The sequence below is a fragment of the Felis catus genome, chromosome A1 (assembly GCF_018350175.1).
Source record: "Felis catus isolate Fca126 chromosome A1, F.catus_Fca126_mat1.0, whole genome shotgun sequence".
NCBI lineage: Eukaryota > Metazoa > Chordata > Mammalia > Carnivora > Felidae > Felis > Felis catus.
Genome location: NC_058368.1, coordinates 208,356,475 through 208,378,842, shown reverse-complemented (window position 1 = coordinate 208,378,842; position 22,368 = coordinate 208,356,475). Strand labels below are relative to the sequence as shown.

At 41.1% G+C, this 22,368-nt stretch overlaps 1 protein-coding gene across 2 annotated transcripts in view; it reads left to right on the top strand.

Annotated features, from left to right (window-relative positions):
* EGFLAM (EGF like, fibronectin type III and laminin G domains) overlaps window positions 1-22,368 on the top strand; it is a 179,515-nt gene that overhangs the window by 46,453 nt on the left and 110,694 nt on the right. For both annotated transcript variants that reach the window (XM_019811656.3, XM_011286450.4), the window contains exons 2-4: window positions 15,172-15,281; window positions 16,382-16,465; window positions 19,562-19,588. In XM_019811656.3, coding sequence (XP_019667215.2) covers window positions 15,172-15,281; window positions 16,382-16,465; window positions 19,562-19,588 — 221 coding nt within the window. The remainder of the gene's footprint in view (window positions 1-15,171; window positions 15,282-16,381; window positions 16,466-19,561; window positions 19,589-22,368) is intronic.

Sequence of the window (22,368 nt, the reverse complement as noted above, 5' to 3'; positions counted from 1 at the left end):
TCACAATGCAAATGTGTCTCTGGTGCTTCCTTCCAGCAGCTGGCCATTCATATGTGCCTCCTACACACAGAGTTTAGAGCCACCAGCCTGACTCCGACACCCTTAATGTTGCATTCCACTGCTTTGCAGAAAACAAGTTTCATTTAGTTATGGACACATACTCTTCAGAGGAGAGTAAATGCAGAGAGAAGGAAACTGTATCCCCTAGGATCTGGAAAGACCAGAAAACCACCAGGGGAGTCTGGACAAATGGCAAATATGTTCCACTGCACGCACCTCCCTGAACAGCAGCTGGTGCTGTTGCTTCCAGGCACTGAGTTGAGGAGGATTCTGAGGCCTGCACCAATAGGAGAGAATTGATACCTTGTGATTAATTTGATGAAGGTGACTTCCAGGCTTTGGGGAATCATGGTGGATGGTAATGCCACCTAGCAGGACAAGGATTACTGATGCGCTGAGGTTAAAGAGAAAGGTGACGAACTCAGTTTTGACATGTGAAGTTTGAGAAGCCCATGTGACACCTGGGTCCACTTGGCAGTTAGGGACATAGACCTGCCCTTCTGGAAGAGGTGGCTGGGCTGGAGAAATAGACTGGGGAGCCACCAGCATCTATGTAGGGGTGAGTGGCGGGGATGGGAGCCCCCAGGAGGAGGGCACCTAGGGGGGGTCGAGAAGAAGAGGTTGTGCAGAATCGCCAAGAAAAAGTCGAGGAGGAAGAACAATTCTACCTCGTTACTCACTGTCTCTGCCTCCTGCCCCATTGATAAGATTTTATGTCAACCCCGTTCAGACTTCAGTTTCTTCATCTGGAAAATGGGAATAATTTCTCTCTCCTGTGTCCCATATTGTCATGCGGATCAATTGATTTCTGGTGATGTTGGGTCGAACAAACATATTTACTACTGGTCCTTCCCAAATTCCACTCAAGTGATTGTAATTTGGGGCAAAGAGCAGGACAAAAGGGAATAGGCAGAAGATGGCAGCGAGACATTTTGGAAACTGACATGCACACGGGCCAATGGCAATGGATTTAGAAACCAAAGAATGACGATTGCCAGGACAGCAGTGAGGGGAGATTCAGAAGCTGACTACTATTTGAGGAATGCTTTCAAGTTTACAGGGGTTTTCTCCTGTATCTCTCTTTATCTTTCCTCAGATAGATCTCTCTTTCATTTTCAAGAAACCAACCTTCAAGGGGGAAAGATGGTGGTACATTGTATGGATAAACCACAGTCTATCCATTCTCTTACTGCTGGACAGTTACGTTGTTTCCAGTAAAATAAAGAAATGTGTAGACAAAAGGAAAGTATGCAAACCTACACGGGGATAAGACACAGAACACCAAAGGGTTGTTCCCTCTGGAAGAGAAGAAGGAAAAGGAAAGGAATAGAGAATGGAGATTTGGCTGTATTTTATTCCTCGTCCCCACATTTATTTATTTATTTTTTTTAGCTTTATTGAGATATAAGTGACATATAACGTTGTGTAAGTTTAAGGTGTACAATGTGATAATTTGACACACGCAGTTGATTTACTTGTTGAGAAATGATTACCTCAGTGAGGCTAGCTGATGCATTTATTACGTCGGTAAGAACTTTTCACATTTATTCTCCCAGCATTGTAAACTGTCGTCACCATGCTGTACGTTAGGTCCCCAGAACTTACTTATAACTGGAAACTTGTATACTTGGGCCACCATTACCCATTCTCCTCCCCACCCATCCCCAATCTACTCTGTTTCTAGGAGTTTGACTTTTTTTTTTTTTAGATCCCACATACAAATGAAATAAAACAGGATTCGCTTTTCTCTGACTTATTTCACTTAGCACAGTGACCTTCAGGTTCATCTGTGTTGTCACGAATGGAAAGATTTCCTTCTTTTGTATGGCTCAGTAGTACTTTGCTGATCAGTGGTATTGTGTGTGTGTATGTATAAAACAACATCTTTACCCATTTATCCATCAATAGACATGAGTTGTTTCCCTGGCTTGGCTATTATAAATAATGCTTGAAATGAACACAGGGGTGCAGATATCTCTTTGAGATCCTGTTTTCATTTCCTTCAGATACCCAGTCATGGTAGGTCTATTTTTAGTTCTTTGAGGAACCTCCATATAGATTTACATAGTGGCTGTGCCAATTTAAACTTATTTTTTAATGTTTATTTATTTATTTATTTATTTATTTATTGAGAGAGAGAGAGAGAGAGAGAGAGAGAGAGAGAGAGAGAGAGATCATGCACGCAAACAGGGGAGGAGCAGAGAGAGACAGGGAGAGAATCCCAAGTAGCTGTTAGTGCAGTGCAGAGCCTGATATGGGGCAGGAGCTCATGAACTGTGAGATTGTGACCTGAGCCGAAATCAAGAGTCCAATGCTTAACTGACTGAGCCACCCAGGCACCCTGGGACTGTGCCAATTTACATTCCCACCAACAGTGCACAAGAAAAGTCCCTTTTCCATACATCCTCCCCAATGTGCCATATCTCCTGTGAGGTTATATGTCATCGTGGTTTTGATTTGTGTTTCCCTGTTGGTTAGTGATGTTGAGCACCTTTCCACATATCTTTTGGCTATTTAATTGTGTATCTTCTTTGGAAAATGTCTTTCTTTGGAAAATTTTAGGTTCTCTGCCCATTTTTAATTGTATTATTTTTGTGTTGTTTTGTTTTGCTTTGTTTTTGTTTTGCTATTGAATTGTATGAGTTCCTTACATATTTTGGATATTAACCCCTTATCAAATATATAGTTTGCAAATATTTCTCCCATTAGATAAAATGTTAGTTATTTTGAGAAAGGAAAAACAAAATCTCATCAGTATGCAGGGCCATGGAAATGGGTGTATGTAAAGGCAGCATGTTCAGAGCACTTGGCTTCCCCACCAGCTCTAGTTTAGAATCTTCATGAAGGTCAGGGACCTGTCCTTCCTCTCTGAGATACTGTGAATGAGACATGGCCCTGGCCATCCTCCACCCATGTCCTGGGAGACCCCATGGCCATGCCCCTCTAACTTCCATTGTTGTGAGACACAATTTAGAATCAGAGCTGCTCTAGAGAATCCGGGGCATAGGGAGCAAAAACTTTTGGAAAATCCTGTTCTGATAGAGCCAGCCACCAAAGTAGGGAGGAGCACGAAAGTGCCTGTTCTGTATTCTTTCCAATGCCAGGTCACCCCGATAGCACTTCTGTTGCTACCAGTTGACAATGCTGTGTGGCACTGCTCAGGACAGCGATAGCCTCCTTCCTGGGTGCCTTCGTTTTAGCATGACGATTGACTTATGATACAGGAATAATATTTTATGCAGATACGTTACCTTTGGTGGTTAAGAGCTAATAGATCTGCTTCATTAATTGCCAACTATTTTTAGCCTTCCCATTAAATGGAGAGAGACTGATTGCATCCGGGAGACAACAAAGCTTGCCTTAAGGCAACTAATACAAGCTTCATGAAGCAGTTGTCTGTGGATCTCCTTTGCTACAAAGGAGCAATGGTCTTTGACTATAAAAATACTTTACACAGGGGCGCCTGGGTGGCTCAGTCACTTAAGCGGCCGACTTCTGCTCAGGTCATGATCTCGCGGTCAGTGAGTTCAAGCCCCGCGTCGGGCTCTGTACTGACAGCTCAGAGCCTGGAGCCTGTTTCAAATTCTGTGTCTCCCTCTCTCTGACCCTCCCCCGTTCATGCTCTGTCTCTCTCTGTCTCAAAAATAAATAAACGTTAAAAAAAAAATAAAAAAAAATACTTTACAGAGTAATTTTTAAAAATCATAAAAAAAATATATACTAACATTCTACAAAGCTTACTGAATAGAAGAAAACAGAAGGAAGAAAAATCATCTTTAATCTCAGCCACCCTAACATAACCATTGCTTTTTACTCTTGCCTTCAAATTATTTTCGAGTACTTCCTAGAAGTCTAGTAATAGTATCCATGGCAATTGGGCATCCTTTTTATTTAACACCACATCATATTTTTTGCTGAAGAGTGATACAAGCTTCACTTTTGGAGCACCTGGGTGGCTCAGTCAGTTGAGCCTCTGACTCTTGATTTCGGCTCAGGTCATGATCTCATGACCTGAGTTCAAGCCCCACGTTGGGGCTTGAGTTTTGTGAGTTCAAGCCCCACGTTGGGCTCTATGTTGGCAGTGTACAGAGCCTGCTTGGGATTCTCTCTCTCTTTCTGCCCCTCACCCACTTGCTCTGTCTCTGCCTCTCGCAAAATAAATAAACTTAAAAAAATAAAATTGAAATAAACTTTTAATTCTGAAAGAAATTTAGGTTTATAGATAGTTGCAAAGATCAAAGAATTCCTGCCCTCCTTTCACCCAGTTTATCCGCGTGCTAACGTCTTCCATAACCATGGCACATTTGTCAAATCTAAACAATTAACTAGTGATAGGGGCACCTGGGTGGCTCCGTTGGTTAAGCGTCCGACTTCGGCTCAGGTTATGATCTTACGGTCCGTGAGTTCGAGCCCCGCGTCGGGCTCTCTGCTGACAGCTCAGAGCCTGGAGCCTGCTTCGGATTCTGTGTCTCCCTCTCAATAAATAAATAAAATCAAAAATTAAAAAAAAATAAATAAAAAATTAACTAGGGATAGTACTAACTAGTCACAGTACCATATTATCAACTGAACTACAGACTATTAGGATATCACTGGGTTTTCCACTAATGTCCTTTTCTGTTCCAGATCCAATCCAAGATACCACTTTATGTTTAGTCAAATCTCATTTTTTAAAAAATGTTTATTTATTTCTGAGACAGAAACAGAGCATGAGTTGAGGAGGGGCAGAGAGAGAGTGGGGACACACAATCCGAAGCAGGCTCCAGGCTTCGAGCTGTCAGCCCAGAGCCAATGTGGGGCTCGAACCCACAAACTGCCAGATCATGACCTGAGCCGAAGCCGGACGCTCAACCGACTGAGCCACCCAGGCGCCCCTCAAATCTCATTTTTAATGTCTATATTACAGTCCACCTGTGAAATACACCGCTAATGACCTACCACCCTGATTCTAAATATCTAGATTGTTTATATTTTTTCTGTATCACAAGTGATCACAGGCAGAACATTTTCATGTGAGTGGTCTCTTCTTTTAAGATTCTTTCCTCATGAAAGACTGTAACCACACTTCGAGAGCCCAAGGAAAGGAACATATTTATGGCTTTGGATATCACCGCACATTGCCAAATTGTCTTCCAAAATGCCTGTGCTCATTTACACTGTCACAAGTAATTTTTTGAGAGTAGCACATTCATGTACTCTTGTCAATATTAGTTACTATCACTTAAATATTTGGCTAATTTAATAGGTAAGAAGGGCATCTCAATTTTTAAAAATTGTATTTATTTGATAACTAGGAAATTTGAATATTTCACCATGCACGTTTACCAGCTATACATTCTCTTTTGTGAGTTGTCTCCTCATATTTTATTTATTAGGGTCTGAATATGTCTTTTTTTAATCAATATGTATGAGCTTTAAAATAAAGATAGCCCTTGGCCTGTCATTTTGCTGCAATCGTTTATCCTTCAGTCTGTTGTTTTGATTTTCTTTTGCAATTTTTGAAGAGCATAGTGAAAGTTTTATGGTGCAGAATTCATCATTTTCTTTTGATTTATTCTCTTTACCTTTTTGAAGGTTAGAAAGGTTTCTCCTCAAAAACAAAAATCTGATTTTAAAATCCAATTCTCTTCTATAACTTGATTTCCAGCCTTTCACCATTTGATTCATCTGGAATATTTTTGGTGTCTGGTCCAAATGTCTGACCTGGCCATGTCTTGCTCACCAGCTGCCCATGACCACACCTCCCTCATCACTGTAACGGCCATCTTTGTGTTCCCAGACACTGAATGGCCTAAACCCTCCTCCCCTGTGTTGCCCAAGGCAGAATCCTTGCAGCTTTCCTGACTCCTTTCCTTCGCCCCCACATTGACCCAACTACAAAGCCTCAGTGGTTCCATTATGTGATTCTTCCTCCTGCTTTTGGGGGAAGAGTACGCACTGCTTTTTGTGCTTGGAACGCTTTCCCACCCCCACTTTGCCTCAGGTGCATCCCTGCCATTGCCTCAAAAGTGCCCCACATCTCCCCTTAGGCTTATCACACCCAGTGGTAATGTCTTGCTAACTCGTTCCTGGTCCTCTATCTCTCTCATCTTTAATGTAGCCTCACTGACTAACCCAGTGCTTCATACATACAGGAACTCGATACATACTTGCTATGTATGTGAAAGATTTAATGAATGAGTGAATATGCCAGTAAAAAAGAAGTCGTACCTAACTGTGTCCCAGCAGGGCTCGGCCAGAATATTTTCCTACAGAATATGAAAGTAAAGGGGATAGCATATCGGAATTTATCCTTTGTATGGTACGAATATGTCATAGAACCTATAGCTTGCTCCTTCAACATCTATTCATCCTCCTTCTAGGTGCCGTTACTGTAACGCACAGGCTGGAAAAATTAAAACGACATTTTCCAGACTCCCTTGCAGGCAGTATTCTGGATGTAAATTAGGTTCCGCCAATGGGATGCATTCTTGGGACAAATGGAAGACAGGAGTGGGATGAAGGCCACTTTCCTCCTGCTGTTTCTCCTGCTAAGCGAGGCCATCAAAACATGAGAACTCATCCTTCCAAAGCTCACCCCCACATCAGCAGGTGTGTGAAGGCAGCTTGCAGTCTATTGACAGGACTGAATGTGAAGGCAGAGGCTTCTTAGTTTTGGGTCACCACTATAGCCAGTCTCTCACACACTCTCTCTCTCTCTCATCTATATATTTATCTATCTATAAAATACAGTGAACGGAGGGTCCTAAATTCCATTCCACTGGCCTTCTCACCAATTTTGTAACCATGCTTGTGCTTCAAATACTCAAGAGTGTTTTCTGTTTCTGTGAACAATGGCAGATATACAAAAGACATGAGAACTGGTGTCCTGCTTATTGACCCAAGAAGCCCACTTTGATCAGTTGTCATTTTCCCCAAAGTAAATGGAGAAAGTTCTATTCCTAGGACTTAGGATGAAGGTGTGCTTACTGGTTATTCTATGGTTCGGTGAGGGTCTGATAAGTCATTTCTACTCTGTTTCCCCCCACTTGCCAGTCTCCTATGAGATTTTGTTAGCATAAACCTCTTAACTCAGCAGGAAAGCTGGCCAGTAGTGGTTAATTACACAGCTAGACCCCAAAATAAAAATATGCAGAGAAAATACAGGTGAATGATTAGGATGTTTAACCTAGTAAGAGTTCTTTTACATCAATAAGAAAAAAAGTAACAACCCAATTGAAAAAATGTACAAAACACATGAATAGATGAAGAAAAATAGCCAAAGAAGATATTAAAATATTCAATTCTTTTCTTATCAAATTAGCAAAGACTTTTAAGTAATACTCAGATCTGGTGAAGGTGTGTTACTTCTACTGGGCATCCTCATACACCTCCATAAGCTTCTAAACTGGTTAATTTTTCAGATGTTAGTTGGGTAATATTTATAAAAAGTCTTTAAAATATCCATTCTTGGGGCACCTGAGTGACTCAGTTGGTTAGGCATCCGACTTCAGCTCAGGTCATGATCTCACGGTTCGTGAGTTCGAGCCCCGTGTCGGGCTCTGTGCTGACAGCTCAGAGCCTGGAGCCTGCTTTGGATTCATTCTCTCTCTCTCTCTCTCTCTCTCTCTCTCTCCCTCCCTCCCTCCCTCCCTCCCTCCCCCCCCCCCCGCTTGTGCTCTCTCTCAAAAATAAATAAACATCATAAATAAATAAATAACTAAATCAATAATCCATTCTCTAAGATCAGTAGTTCTCAACTGGAAGCAATTTTGCTCCCAGGAGACATTTAGCAATGTTTGGAGATTATTTTTGGTTTTTCCAGCTATGTTTGGGGCATCTAGTGAGCTGAGACCAGTGATGCTACCCAACATCCTACAGTGCACAGGAGAGTTCCCACAAAACACCTCTAGCCCAAAAGGTCAATGGTGTGGATACTGAAAAATTCTGTCCTAGATACAAGAATTCTGCTTTAAGAATTTGCCCAAATGAAAAAATCAAATGTCTTTAATCCTTTGTGGAGAGCAGTAAGTCAGTCCATTAAAACTTAAAATGCATATACCCATAATTTCAAATATTTTAATTCCAGTATACTTAACATATGGTGTATATTAGTTTCAGTTGTACAGTATAGTGATTCAACACTTTCGTACATGACTCAGTGCTCATCAGGACTAGTAGATTCTTCATCCCCTTCACCTGTTCACTCATCCCCCCACCCACCTCCTCCCAGGCAACCAACAGTTTGTTCTTTATAGTTAAAATTCTATTTGTTGTCTCTTATTTTTCTTTGTTCATTTATTTTGTTTCTTGAATTCCACATTTGAGTGAAATCATATGGTATTTGTCTTTCTCTGACGGACTTATTTCACTTAGCATTATACTCTCTAGCTTCATGTTATTGCAGTTGGCAAGATTTCATTATTTTTATGGATGAGTAATTTTCCTGTGTGTGTGTGTGTGTGTGTGTGTGTGTGTGCGTGTGTGTGTGTCACTTCTTCTTTATTCATCTATCAATGGAAACTTGGTTGCTTCAATAATTTGGCTACTGTAAAAGCGTAAGAGACTCTTAAAAACAGAATAAACTGAGGGTTGATGGGGGTGGGAGGGAGGGGAGGGTGGGTGATGGGTATTGAGGAGGGCAGCTTTTGGGATGAGCACTGGGTGTTGTACGGAAACCAATTTGACAATAAATTTCATGTATTGAAAAAATAAAAATAAAATAAAATAAATAATTTGGCTACTGTAAATAATGCTGCAGTAAACATAAGGGTGTATCTTCTTCCTTGCTTCTAAATTGGTTAATTTCTTAACCAGTTGTTTCTTGTGTTTTTTATTTTAGCCCTTCTGACAGGTGTAAGGTGATATTTCATTGAGTTTGATTTGCATTTCCCTGATGATGAGTGAGGTTGAGCATTTTTTCATGTGTCTGTTGGCTATATGTATGTCTTCTTTGGAAAAATGTCTGTTCATGTCTTCTGCCCATTTTTAATTTGGATTATATAAATATTTAAATTTGTGTTATATAAATTCTTCATGTATTTTGTTTTTTTAAAAATTTTTTTTAATTTTTATTTTTTATTATGAAATTTATTGTCAAATTGGTTCCCATACAACACCCAGTGCTCATCCCAACAGGTGCCCTCCTCAATACCCATCACCCACCCACCCTGCCCTCCCACCCCCTATCAACCCTCAGTTTGTTCCCAGTTTTTAGGAGTCTCTTATGTTTTGGCTCTCTCCCTCTCTAACCATTTTTTTTCCTTCCCCTCCCCCATGGTCTTCTGTTAAGTTTCTCAGGATCCGCATAGGAGAGAAAACATATGGAATCTGTCCTTCTGTGTATGACTTATTTCACTTAGCATAACACTCTCCAGTTCCATCCATGTTGCTACAAAAGGCTAGATTTCATTCTTTCTCATAGTTCTGCATGTATTTTGGATACTAACCCTTTATCAGATGTCATTTGCAATATCTTCTCCCATTGCATAGGTTGCTTTTTAGTTATATTGATAGTTTCCTTTGCGGTGCAGAAGCTTTTTATTTTGATGTAGTCCCAACAGTTTATTTTTGCTTTTGTTTTCCTTGCCCCAGGACACATATCTAGAAAAATGTTGCTATAGCCAATGTCAGAGAAATTACTGTCTGTGCTCTTTTCTTAGGATTTTTATGGTTTCAGTTTTCACACTTAGGTCCTTAATCCCTTTTGATTTTATTTTTGTGTGTGGTGTAAGAAAGTGGTCCACTTTCATTCTTTTGCATGGGGCTGTCCAGTTTACCAATGCCATTTGTTGAAGAGACTGTCTTTTTCCCATTGCATATTCTTGCCTCCTTTGTTGAAGACTAATTGACCATATAATCATGGGTTTATTTCTGGGCTCTCTAGTGTGTTCTGTTGATCTGTTTATTTAGTTTTGTGCCAATATCGTACTGTCTTGATAACTACAGCTTCATAGCATATCTTGAAATCTGGGATTGTGATACCTCCAGTTTGTTCTTCTTTTTCAAGATTACTTTGACTATTCAGGGTCTTTGGGGGTCCATACAAAGTTTAGGATTATTTGTGCTTGTTCTGTGAAACATGCTTTGGTATTTTGATAGAGATTGTATTAAATTTGTAAGTTGCTTTGGGTAGTACAGACATTTTAACAATGTTCTTCCAATCCATGAGCATGAAATATCTTTCGATTTGTGTCATCTTCAATTTCCTTCATCAATGTTTTATAGTTTTTAGAGTACAGGTCTTTCACCTCCTTGGTTAAGTTTATTCCTATATATTTTGTTATTTCTGGTGCAATTGTAAATGGGATTGTTTTCTTAATTTCTCTTTCTGCTATTTCATTGTTAGTGTATAGAAATGTAATAGAATTCTGTATAATGATTTTGTATCCTGTGACCTTATGAATTCAGTTATCAGTTCTAGTAGCTTTTTGGTGGAGTGTTTACGGTTTCCTATGTATAGTATCAGGTCATCTGTAAATAGTGGAAGTTTTACTTCTTTCTAACCAATTTGGATACCTTTTCTTTTTCTTGTCTGATTGCTGTGGTTAGGACTTCCGGTACTATGTTGAATACAAGTAGTAATAGTGAACATCCTTGTCTTGTTCCTGATCTTTGGGGGAAAGCTTTCAGTTTTTCACCAGAGTATGATGTTTGCAATGAGTTTTTCATATATGGGCTTTATTATGTTGAGGTATATTCCTCTAAACCCACTTTATTGAGGGTTTTTGTCATGAATGGATGTTGTACTTTGTTAAATGCTTTTTCTGTGACTATTGAATGATCACATTGTTTTTACCCTTTCTCTTTTTGATGTGATGTATTATGTTGATTGATTTGTGACTGTTGAACTACGCTTGCATCTCAGGAATAAATGCCACTTGATCGTAGTGAATGATTTTTTTAAATGTACTATTGGATTTGTTTCACTAATATTTTGTGGAGGATTTTTATGTCTATAGTTCTCTCTTTTTTGTTTTTTGGTAGTGTCTTTATCTGGTTTTGAGATCAAGGTAATTCTGACTTCGTAGAATGAATTTGGAATCTTTCTTTCCTCTCCTATTTTTTTTGGAATAGTTGAGAAAAATACATTATTAACTCTTTAAATATTTGGCAAAATCACCTGTGACAGCTGTCTGGTCCTGGACTTTTGTTTTTGGGCATTTTTTGATTACTGATTCAATGTCAGTGCTGGTAATACATCTGTTCAAATTTTGTATTTCTTCCTGATTTCGTTTTGGGAGGTTATATGTTTCTAGAAATTTATCCATTTCTTCTCGGTTGGCAATTTGTTGGCATATAATTTTTTATAATATTCTCTTATAGTCCTTTGCATTTCTGTGGTGTCAGTTTCTCCTCTTTAATTAATTTGTGATTTTGTTTATTTGGGTCTTCTCTATGTCTCTCTCTCTCTTTCTTTTCTCTGATAGGTCTGGCTAATGTTTTATCAGTTTTGTTGATCTTTACAAAGAACCAGCTTCTGGTTTCATTGATCCATTTTACTGGTTAGTGTGTGTGTGTGTGTGTGTGTGTGTGTGTGTGTGTGTTTAGCTTTTAGTTTTTATTTCATTTATTTCTGTTCTCATCTTTATTATTTCCTTCCTTATACTGGTTTTGAGTTTTGTTTGTTCTTTTTCTAGCTCCTTTAGGTGTAAGGTTACGTTGTTTATTTGAGATTTTTCTTGCTTTTTGAGGTAGGCCTGTATTGCTATAAGCTTCCCTCTTAGAAGTGCTTTTGCTGCATCTGAAAGATTTTGGACTATTGTGTTTTCATTGTTATTTGTCTCCATGTATTTTTTATTTCCTCTTTGATTTCTCAGTTGACCCATTCATTGTTTAGAAGCATATTATTTAACCTCCATGTATTTGTGGTCTTTCAGATTTTTTCTTGTGATTGATTTCTTTTCTTTTCTTTTCTTTTCTTTTCTTTTCTTTTCTTTTCTTTTCTTTTCTTTTCTTTTCTTTTCTTTTCTTTTCTTTTCTTTTCTTTTCTTTTCTTTTCTTTTCTTTTCTTTTCTTTTCTTTTCTTCTTTTGGTTGATCTCTACTGCCATAGAGTTGTGGTGGGAAAAGATGCATGGTATGACTATAATCTTTTTGAATTTGTTGAGACTTGTTTTGTGACCTAATGTGTAATCAATTCTGGAGATGCACTTGAAAAGAATGTGCATTTCACTGTTTTAGGATAGATGTACCCATAATCTTTAATAGGTATCCATCTAGAAATATTTAGACATGTGAGCAAAAAGGTACATACACAAATGTTCTTCTCAGCATTATTTTTAACAGTGAAATTTTGTAAACAACCTAAATGTCAATCGACAGAGTAACAGTTAATATACATGCATGCTCTGAGTAGCAGAGTATTAGGCCTTCCCACCTCCCACTGCTCTTTTCCTGGGGTCTGATTCTCCTCTAAGCAGCCTTCTGTACTATGGATGGGATTGATAGAACTATTCCTAAGACTCCCTTCATCTTTTCACAGTTGAGAAACCAGAAAAAAAACTGATCTTTCCTTTCTGACCCCTTGGTTGAGCCAAGAAGGTGTCACATTACATAAGTCTGGCCAGTTGGATGGGACTTTAGATCTTGAACCAAGGCAGAGCTAGAGAGTAGTCGAAGACCAAATCTCTGAGTGATAGCATTGGTGGCAGTGGTAGGTGTCTATGGGCAGGGAGGGGTGGCAGCTGCCTCCTGGACTTGTAGTTCTTGCCAAGTGATGGCACTGAGCCTCTATCACTTGAGCCACTATGTTATTAAATACATTGGTGGGAGGCCCCAGCAGCAGTCTAATAAATATACACATTAGATCTCTCTTAATTGCAGACAAAATATCCTAACTGTTATGCTGGAGAATTATACACAGTTGTTAAAAAGAAGGATCATCAGGACATATTAGCAAGTGGGAAATCAAATTGAAGAACATTCATGCACTCAAGCTCTCCCATTTCTTGGTCTCTGTGCTCTGAACTGGACATACCCATTTCCTGCCCTCATTGAGCTTTATTTAAAATAGCAAAATACTGGAAATAAATTAAATGTCTAACAATAGTGGAATGAGAAACAGTGGAAATTGTGGCATATGCATTACAGTAGTCCCCCACCTATCTGCCATTTCAATGTTGTTGGTTTCAGTTACCCACCATCAACCACAGTCTGGAAGCAGATGATCCTTCTTCTGACATGTCATCAAAAGGTTAATAGCAGCCTAACACTATGTCACAGTCCCCACATCATTCACCTCACTGTATCTCATCATGTAGGTATTTTATCATCTCACATCATCACAAGAAGGGTGAGTACAGCACAACAAGATCTTTTGAGAGTGAGACCTCACATAACTTATACTACAGTATACTATTATAATTGTGCTATTTTATTATTAGTTATTGCTGACCTCTTACTGTGCCTAATTATTAAAGTAAACTGTCACAAGTATATATTTATAGGAAAAAACTTAGTATATATAGGTTTTGGTACTATCTGTGGTTTTGGGCATCCACTGGGGGTCTTGGAAAGTATCCTGCACTCATAAGGGGGAAAACTATACTTTCAGTTTATATATATGTATATATATGTATATATATATATATATACATATATATACACACACACACATACACACATATATACACACATACTATATATACAAAGTGAAAATAAGATTTAAAATTATGACTGTATATATACTTATTATATATAACGAACACAACAAAGAAAAATAAAAATTATATATACATATATAAATTTATATGTACATATATTTGTGTGTGTGTGTGTGTATATATATACATATATATACACAAAAAAAATGTTATATAACCAAAGGAGGTACTGTATTCAAATGTTGACAGGACTCATTTCTATTTTTAGAGAATTTTTTAAAGTTTATTTTTCTTTCTTAATATTTTTTTAACATTCATTAATTTTTGAGAATGAGAGACACAGAGCACGAGTTGGGGAGGGGCAGAGAGAGAGGGAAACACAGAATCCAAAGCAGGCTCCAGGCTCTGAGCTGTCAGCACAGAGCCCAACGTGGGGCTCGAACTCACAGACCGTGCGTGTGATCATGACCTGAGCTGAAGTTGGACGCTCAACTGACTGAGCCACCCAGGCGCCCCTAAGTTTATTTCTTTATTTTGAGAGAGAGAGAGAGAGACAGAGCACACAAGCAGGAGGGGCAGAGAGAGGAGAGGGACAGAATCCCAAACAGGCTCTGCACCGCCAGCGTGGAGCCCAATGGGGGGCTCCCACTCACAAACCGCGCAATCGTGACCTGAGCTGAAACCAAGACTCAGACGCTTAACTGGCTGAGCCACCCAGGCACCTCAACAGGACTCATTTCTAAATGTAATTTTTTTGTATTTTCTCAATTTTGGCAATCCACATCTAGTATATTTATAAATATAAAATGCGTTATTTGTAATCATAAAATCTAAGGTAAGGATACAGTAAAACATTTGAAATTTCCTAACCCTGTTTTACACTTAACCATATTTTTGAAATGTTCTGTAATAAGAATATATATAAACAGACATAGCTATATAACATACATAATGTGTATATATATATATATATATATATATATATATATATATATGCTACTAAATAAAATCACCATCTTCCTTTAATACATTCCAAGCTCCTAGAGTCAAGTTGGAAGTGTTTGGTCTGTGCTACCCTGACTCTCCCTTTACTGGTCCCTGGGGCATTAGAAGTTACAGAAGGGAGGCACCCGACTTTGACTCAGGTCATGATCTTGCAGTTCACAAGCTCGAGCCCCGAGTCAGGCTCTGGGCTGACAGCTCAGAGCCTGGAGCCTGCTTCAGATTGTGTCTCCCTCTGTCTCTGCCCACCCCTGTCTCTATCAAAAATAAAAAAAACATAAAAAAATTAAAACAAAAAAGTTAACAGAAGAGACTGAGAGAAATAGCTGGGCTGATTTCCCTACCATTGCCAGTTTGGGAGGGGATAGCAGAATTCTGGTGAAGTCAGCTGATAGAGGTGTGGCATACCAGAGAGATGTCTGCATTTCTGTCCTGTGGCATCATCTTGAAGTATGCTCTCCATCTGTAAGTACACTCAAGGTGGGATGTGTGGAGCCTCTAACATAATCTCTTTTGCTTTGGGGCAGGCAAGGTTGGACCTCCTCTCGATATCATGCTGTACCCACTGAACTGCACAGATTTCAGCATCCAGTGGAAAATGCCAAGGCATCCTGGGAGCCCCATCATTGGGTATACCGTGAGTACCTGGGCACAGGAATTTCTGTAGTGGGTGTGGTTGGGGTAACTGTGCTGTTCCCACCCTTGCTCTGTCTATATATGGTCTCCTTATATCAACCCTCCCATATTAATAACTCCCCCAGTCTCCTTACATGAAACCAGAGTAAATGTTTCCCTTTTAAGGGTGTTTATAAGTGCCTGAAAGTCAGTTAGGATCTTTGGAGTCCTTACTCTGCTCAGGGATGGGAAAATATAAACTAAGTAGAAGATGTGGTTCTCGCTATCCAATTGCCCACAGTCAAGTTCAGAGGCTAAATAGCAGAAGCATGGGAAGTAATAGGGAATCACTGTGGAATGTTGTCAATAAATACAAAATACTGTAAAATCTAACTTAAAGCAAAGGGATGGACAGGCAAAGTGGGGGAGGGAACAGAGAATGCGTTCCTACCTGCCAGAGGTTACAGGTTTGACTGATTTCCGTTCACTAAAATGTTTTGTTTGAACAGGGTTTTTAAAAACAAGTCAACTTTTAGGAGTTAGGAGATTTCAGATAAATATTTAGAGTTCTGAAATCTCTGGGGACATCCAGAGAGCTGGCCACACTGGGGACCACATTCCTATGGGGCTCCAAGCCCCCTGGAGCTGGGCTGCCCACTTGAGGTCAAACAGAAGCTCCCCCAATAATGCCACGACCTGCATCTCCCTACTGCCTCCCTTTCTCACACACACACACACACACACACACACACACACACACACACACACAGGTCCTCATCCCATCGGCTTCTTAAAGCAGAGATGTGTTTCTGAAGTCATGTTGTATCCAAAGTGGGAAGATGGAAGATTGCCTGAGAAAGTCGTGGTTTGGGGAAAAATAGTAGGAGCTGGGTCCAGCCCTCTCTATCCCATTTCACTAATACGTGTCTCCCTTCTGGCTTCTGAGTTTGCAAGCCCGGCCAGGTCAAGCTGATGTTTGTTGCTTCAGAACAGGTGTCTGTGAGGAGAGGCGGTGCCCCTCAGAACCCACTGCTGTTGTAAGTGGAGTTAGAACCCCAGAACCTTGATCTGGTAGAGGAGTGCTGGCCCTACTCTCACCCTGGATGTCTGTGTCTTTTCCAGGTCTTCTACTCCGAGGTCGGCGTCGATAAATCCCTGCAGGAGCGGTCCCATAGTGTGCCACTCAGCCAGGACATCCCTGCCCTTGTGAGTATCTCCATCATGGCAGCTCCCACAAAGACACAGCTGCGGTTGGCATTTCAGCGATATCCAGAAGGATTTCTAATCGTGTGTGTGTGTGTGTGCGCGCGCATGCTGTATATGTAATAATAATAACCGTTTGTATAGTCCCCTGGAATTTACAAATGTCTTTCATGCACATTCCCTCTCCACACACATCTATATCTCCAGAAAGGCAGCGGTATGAAGAAAGTTCTGGCATAAACACTTCCATCCTGGACTCAACCCATCCCATTCGTCATGTGAGAAAACAGCCACCTTACAGCTGTTTCCCCCCTTTTTGTCTTCATAAAATTCGATTCCATTTTTTAAAAAAATCCCAGTAAAGCTTTATAAATAAATATGACACATTTGTATCTTCCCCCGCAGCCTGGAGACACAATGCAGAAGAAAATGATGTAATTTGAAATGTATATTCCAACGGTCCAAGTTGTTTATTTTTCTTGTCAAGCTCGGCAGGCACCCCGTCCTTCCACTAACCAATTGTTGGCTCTCCATCTATTTCTTTTCTCTCTGCTGTCAAGGTCTCTCTGGGTGAATTTTTCTGCCTTAGGCATGTTCTGTTTTCTTTCCTCCACTCTCTGCCTCCTTCCCCATTCTACTACAATTGCCCTACAGGCTAGAGTCTTTTGAATTGCTCTGTAAGCAGTTAGCACCAGTGCCCAGAAGATTGCTGTAATGGGGGCCGTGGTGCTGGGGTTGTTTGTAAGTCCTACTTAGTAAGTGTTCGCGAGGCTGGTGTGTGGAAAACCTATTTGTCGCCGGGAAGAAGTGGCCGTCACTCATTGGGCCTCTGTTACCTGCCAGGCACTATTCCTCATGCTTTATATTCATTTTTCCATTTCATATTCACAACTATCTACGACCTCATTTTATTGACAAGGACACTGAGACTCAGACAGGTGAAATAATTTCCCCGAAATCATACATTAGCGAGTAACAGAGTCAACCGTAAACCCAGGGCAGGCTGACTTCAGAGTCCTGCTCTGGCTGTTGGCTGTTTTTTTTTTTTACCAAAGCTCTTCAAAAAGAAGAGATGCACATTTGCAGCTTGCTTGTCCTTTGCACGGTAGGCTTTTAGTCTCAGACTTTTGCTTCAGCTTTCCTCATTTGCCCCAGAAGCCCTCCATCCCAACTGCTATGGTTTTATCTTAAAAGGGGAGATTGGCTTAGCCCGCGTCAGAAGCCACCAGTAGAGGTTCTGTCTCACCTCGGCCGCACTGGAACTTTCAACAAGCATCTGGACCCCACCAAAGAGCCAGCAATGTCCCCAGCCACCAGCCTTCTATCTTGCAGGGGAGTGTGGCTCACTGCTCTGCCTACACCACAGTCCAGGCAGCAAGGGTACAGCGCTGGTGACAGGTGTCTGGGAGTCTGGATGGTGCCTCTGGAATCCAGTCCCTGACCCATCACATGGAGCTGGGCTGGACACTGGCATCTCTGGGGAGGTCACTGCAGTGCATACATGAAGCAGAGGGCCAGGAGGGAAATAGGCACCCTGGGCTTCCAGACATCCTTCTGGCACTTACAGGTTGAGTAACTTCGGCCGGAGTCACCTCATCTGACTAACCCTTTCCTTTCTCCCACAAAAGGGCTATAATTGTTGTGAGTTCCAAATACAATGGTGTGTGTAAACACCTTTGGTGGGCGGACGCCTGGGTGGCTCAGTCGGCTAAGTGTCTTGACTTCGGCTCAGGTCACGATCTCACCGTCTGTGAGTTCAAGCCCTGCATCAGTTCTTTGCCGACAGCTCAGAGCCTGCAGCCTGCTTCAGATTCTGTGTCTCCCTCTCTCTCTGCCCCTCCCCCACCTGCACTCTGTCTCTCTCTCTCTCTCTCTCTCAAAAATAAAAACCTTTGGTGTTAAAAAAAAAAAAAAAGCCTTTGGTGTTAAAATGTAAAGCCAGGTACGTGTTAATGATCATTCGTGATGATCATTGCCTTTATGCTAAATATGATCTGTTTGTTAATTACATCCAGGCATCAGAGTGTGCTATCAAATTATACCTTGCTGATTTCAACAAACTTTCATAGCTGCTACCGTATACACAGCATAGGACAACACAGACCCCCTTTTCTCGGCAGCTTTCGGTCCTCTGGGAAAATCACATTCTTACTGATACCCAGTTGGAGAGCAACATAAGACGGGATGTGAACAACATGCTTAATAGACTGAAGTTTTGAAGAGGGAAGATTTAGTATAAAAACAAGTGGTCAAAGTAGGTGCTGAGAATTGAAGCAGGGACAGTTTCTGGAAGGCAGACGAGAGGGAGGTGCACTGAAGTCAAAGGGAATGGTTTGAACCAAGAGGACAAGTTTGTGTGTGTGTACATGCCCGTGTGCTTGTGTGTTTCGGTAGGGAGGTGGGGGGAGGCGCCCAATATACAGAATGGGAAGAGAAATAATGCCTAGACGTACAGGCAGTGAGTCAGGAAGAGGGGAGGGGTCTGGTATAGCAGAGTGATTCTGGGTTCAGAGACTTGCATTCAGATGCTGTATTACAACAAGCTAACCTTACTGGATCTCAGTTCCCTCATGGACAAAACGGGGATCCACATAATAACTGTGTTATAGGGAGTGTATCTGTGGTTCCCAAACTGTGTGCCAGGGTGTCCAGGGCTCTGCACCAACCTCTCAGGGATACTGTGGAATGTCTCAACTTTTCAAGGGAAAGAGCAACATCTGTGTGAACTACTAATGCCAAGCTGTTTGGGTGTAACTACCGAACAAATGGAACACTTAGGCATTTCTTTGGCCTGAGAGGTGCTGTAAAAATATTACTGAGACAGCAAAGGTGCTGTGAACATAGAAAGCTTGGGAGCCTCTGTACCGTATCATACCAGCCTGTAGCACAAGGATGCGGTGATTGCCAAATAAGGTCATGGGCGGACAGCCCTCAGTACCACAGCGCTCATGGAACAAGAACCGAGTGAGCGGTCAAGGGAGTTCAGATGGGAAAGATGTGTGTTTGCTGCCCTTGGCTGTCTGTAGAAGGGGCTTCATTTTAGACCTATAAGTTTTACTTTCCTTTCATGTTGTTTTGTTTCTTTTTTTTCCTCTGCAGGGACAATCCGATCGTCAGGTGATTTTTGTAAGTATGCTTTGGAAAGGTTATACCCTTGCCCCAACCCAGGATTCAGGGGGTCTCTTTTCATCAAAATGTTGATTTTCCTGCATCTCGGTCATACTGATTAAGGCCCAAGGGAGAGTGCTTGGCTCCAGTGTAAGCAGGGACCACAGAGCATACTAGATGAATGTTCGATCATTTAGAAAGAAGTCGCTTTTATTCTCTTATGTGTTGCTTCATCTCACGTGGCAGAGTAAGGTTAAGAGGAACATTTTTCAAGGTTGAAGTAATTTAAGCTCTGTTCCAAGACTAGGTGAGCAAGACTGAAAAGGAGAGAAGGTGTTTAAACTAGTGAGCATCGCTGTGGAGGGGCTTCCCCTCACCCATCTTTTCCCTTCTCCTTTCCTCACTGCCTCTAGTGATTCCAGACCTTCCCAGTACGTCAGGACCAGGTCACCTAAAACTGCTTGGCTTGCTGGATTTAATGCCAAACAGAAGATCAGGTTGACTACTGATCGTATCCTCTGATAATCTGCCTACATGGAGTATTCTGATTTGGTTAGCATTTGACACTTAGAAGAACAACTTGCAGGTTCCAACCTGGAAAAATAAGTAGTAAAATAAACCAGGGCAATCTGGTCCTTTTTAGGGTTAGAAGTGGAAATGAATGCTTAAACTGGTGGGCTCCACACTTTCGGATCATGCGTACAATTGGTTGAAAAATATTTGAGTGTGTGTGTGTGTGTGTGTGTGTATGGTTATAAATTATACACATGCTACTCTACTAATAAATTGTGTACATTGTAAAGTTCCACAGGATTTAAAGGGGGAAATAAAACAAAAATAGAAAGTGCTTTTCTTCTGTCATCCCAGGACATTGTCTTATTCACCCAGGGAGATACACTATCACCCTGCTTTGGAGTCCACTGGTCTGGTTGACCCACAGTAGTGATTGCACTTGGGTCTTATCCCAGGATGCAGAGAGAAGACGTAGGCAAGAATCATGAGACTTGCATGGAGTCCCAGCTCCTTCCTTCACCAGAGCAAGGATAATCTTAGGCAAGGTTACTGAACCCCTCTGGATCTAATCTCTCTTTGACTGTAAAATGAAGGGGTGGCCTAGTAATGGTTCCCAACTGGGAGTTTCTTAGTTCTTGTGGGGCAAATGGGCCTGAGTGTGGGCATTTTAGTGGACAAGCTTCAGGGATGCTGCTTTCCTGCGGTTCACAGGACAGACCCATACAAGGAAGATGTGTTCAGTCCCAAAGTCAATGCTGCCCTTTCTGTGAAACCCTGGAAGATACTTTCTAGCTTTCTGTGACCTCTAAGGGAATAGAATCCCCCAATTTTTCCCTCCACTCTGGCCTGCATAGCTTTCATCAGGGCCATTGGAAAAAGAATGTTTGGAAGATAGCATTTTTCTATTTCTCTGGTGCTCCCATGTCATGATGCTAGATATTCTCAACTTCTACCAAGGCAACCAAGGCCGAGCCTTGACTTGTAAAGTCAACTGTGAAACTGCACCCAAGGTTACTACTACCTACCAACAAGGTCATTTTAGAGCAGTCGTAGTATTTTAGTGTTGAAACTTTGGCCCAGAGAGGTTAAGTGGCATCTCCAAGATTGCAAAGCTATTTGGTAACAGAACCAGGGTCTCCTGGCTCCCGGTCCAGTGCTCTCCCACTTTGTGCTTTCTTCCAGCAATGCTCACTGGATTCCCTTATGGAATAGTAGCTACCTGTCTGGACCAGTAAATGAGAAAACATAGAGCTTCATTCCTGGAAACAAATGACCTGGGTTTCCAGCCATAGGAGAAAAGTATGGCATGGAAGGGGGTAAAGATAGAATCTGAAATCAGGGTTAGAGATTTAAGTTCAGAGCCATTCAGCATGGTTTTATCATCGCAAAGCAAGAAGTATTCAGTTAAGAATAGTCCCATCTTTTCAGGGGCTCCTTGTACATAGCTGTCCAGATTATTTTTGTACATTGGGTCAGGTATTAATTAGGATAAAAATCTAACAGTTCAAAATCCCAAGATAATAGTGATTCTAACCAGATGTGCATTCATGTTTCCTTCAGGATATAACCTGTCTGGATATAACCAGTTTTGGTGGCTTCTCTCCATCAGAGACCCAGAATCCTTCCATCTCATTGTTCTGCCAACCCCTTTGGCCCTCCTTCCCATGGTCCAAATTGGCTCACTGATAACATCCACATTCTAGCCACTAGATGAGGAAACGAGGAAAGGGTACACAGCCCTTCCTATTAAGGGATAACTCAGAAATTGCCCTCATTATTTTAACTCAAATTCTGTTGGACAGACTTTAGCCACATGGCCACAGCTAGATGCAAAAGACGCTGGGAAATGTAATCCTTGAGTGGTGATGGGCCAACTGATATACAGGGGTTCTATTATAAGAAAGGAGAAAATGGATATGAGGAAACAGTCATCCCTGTCACAGACTGTGAATAGAGGAATGGCACTGGTAAAGCAGATGTGGGTAAGGCAGCTGGACATCTGAAAAACAGAATAATAGCCTGAAAATTTGATATGCTATGTTTGAGAGTTGGGCAGTTAGAAGCATATTAAATTATGGTATGTATGAGGGAAACCAGACCCATTGTTGTTCTATATGTCATTGAGCTTTCTTCTTGGGCTCAGTGAACTAACTAGCCTTGTTTTTTTCTATCAGAGATGTGAATTCTCTGATCTCATGACAACCATTAGGGGTGCTGAGAAAACAAGGGAGGCAGCTTTTGGAAGGGGTTTTGCATTTCAGAAAGGGCTAGACAAACACAAAGCA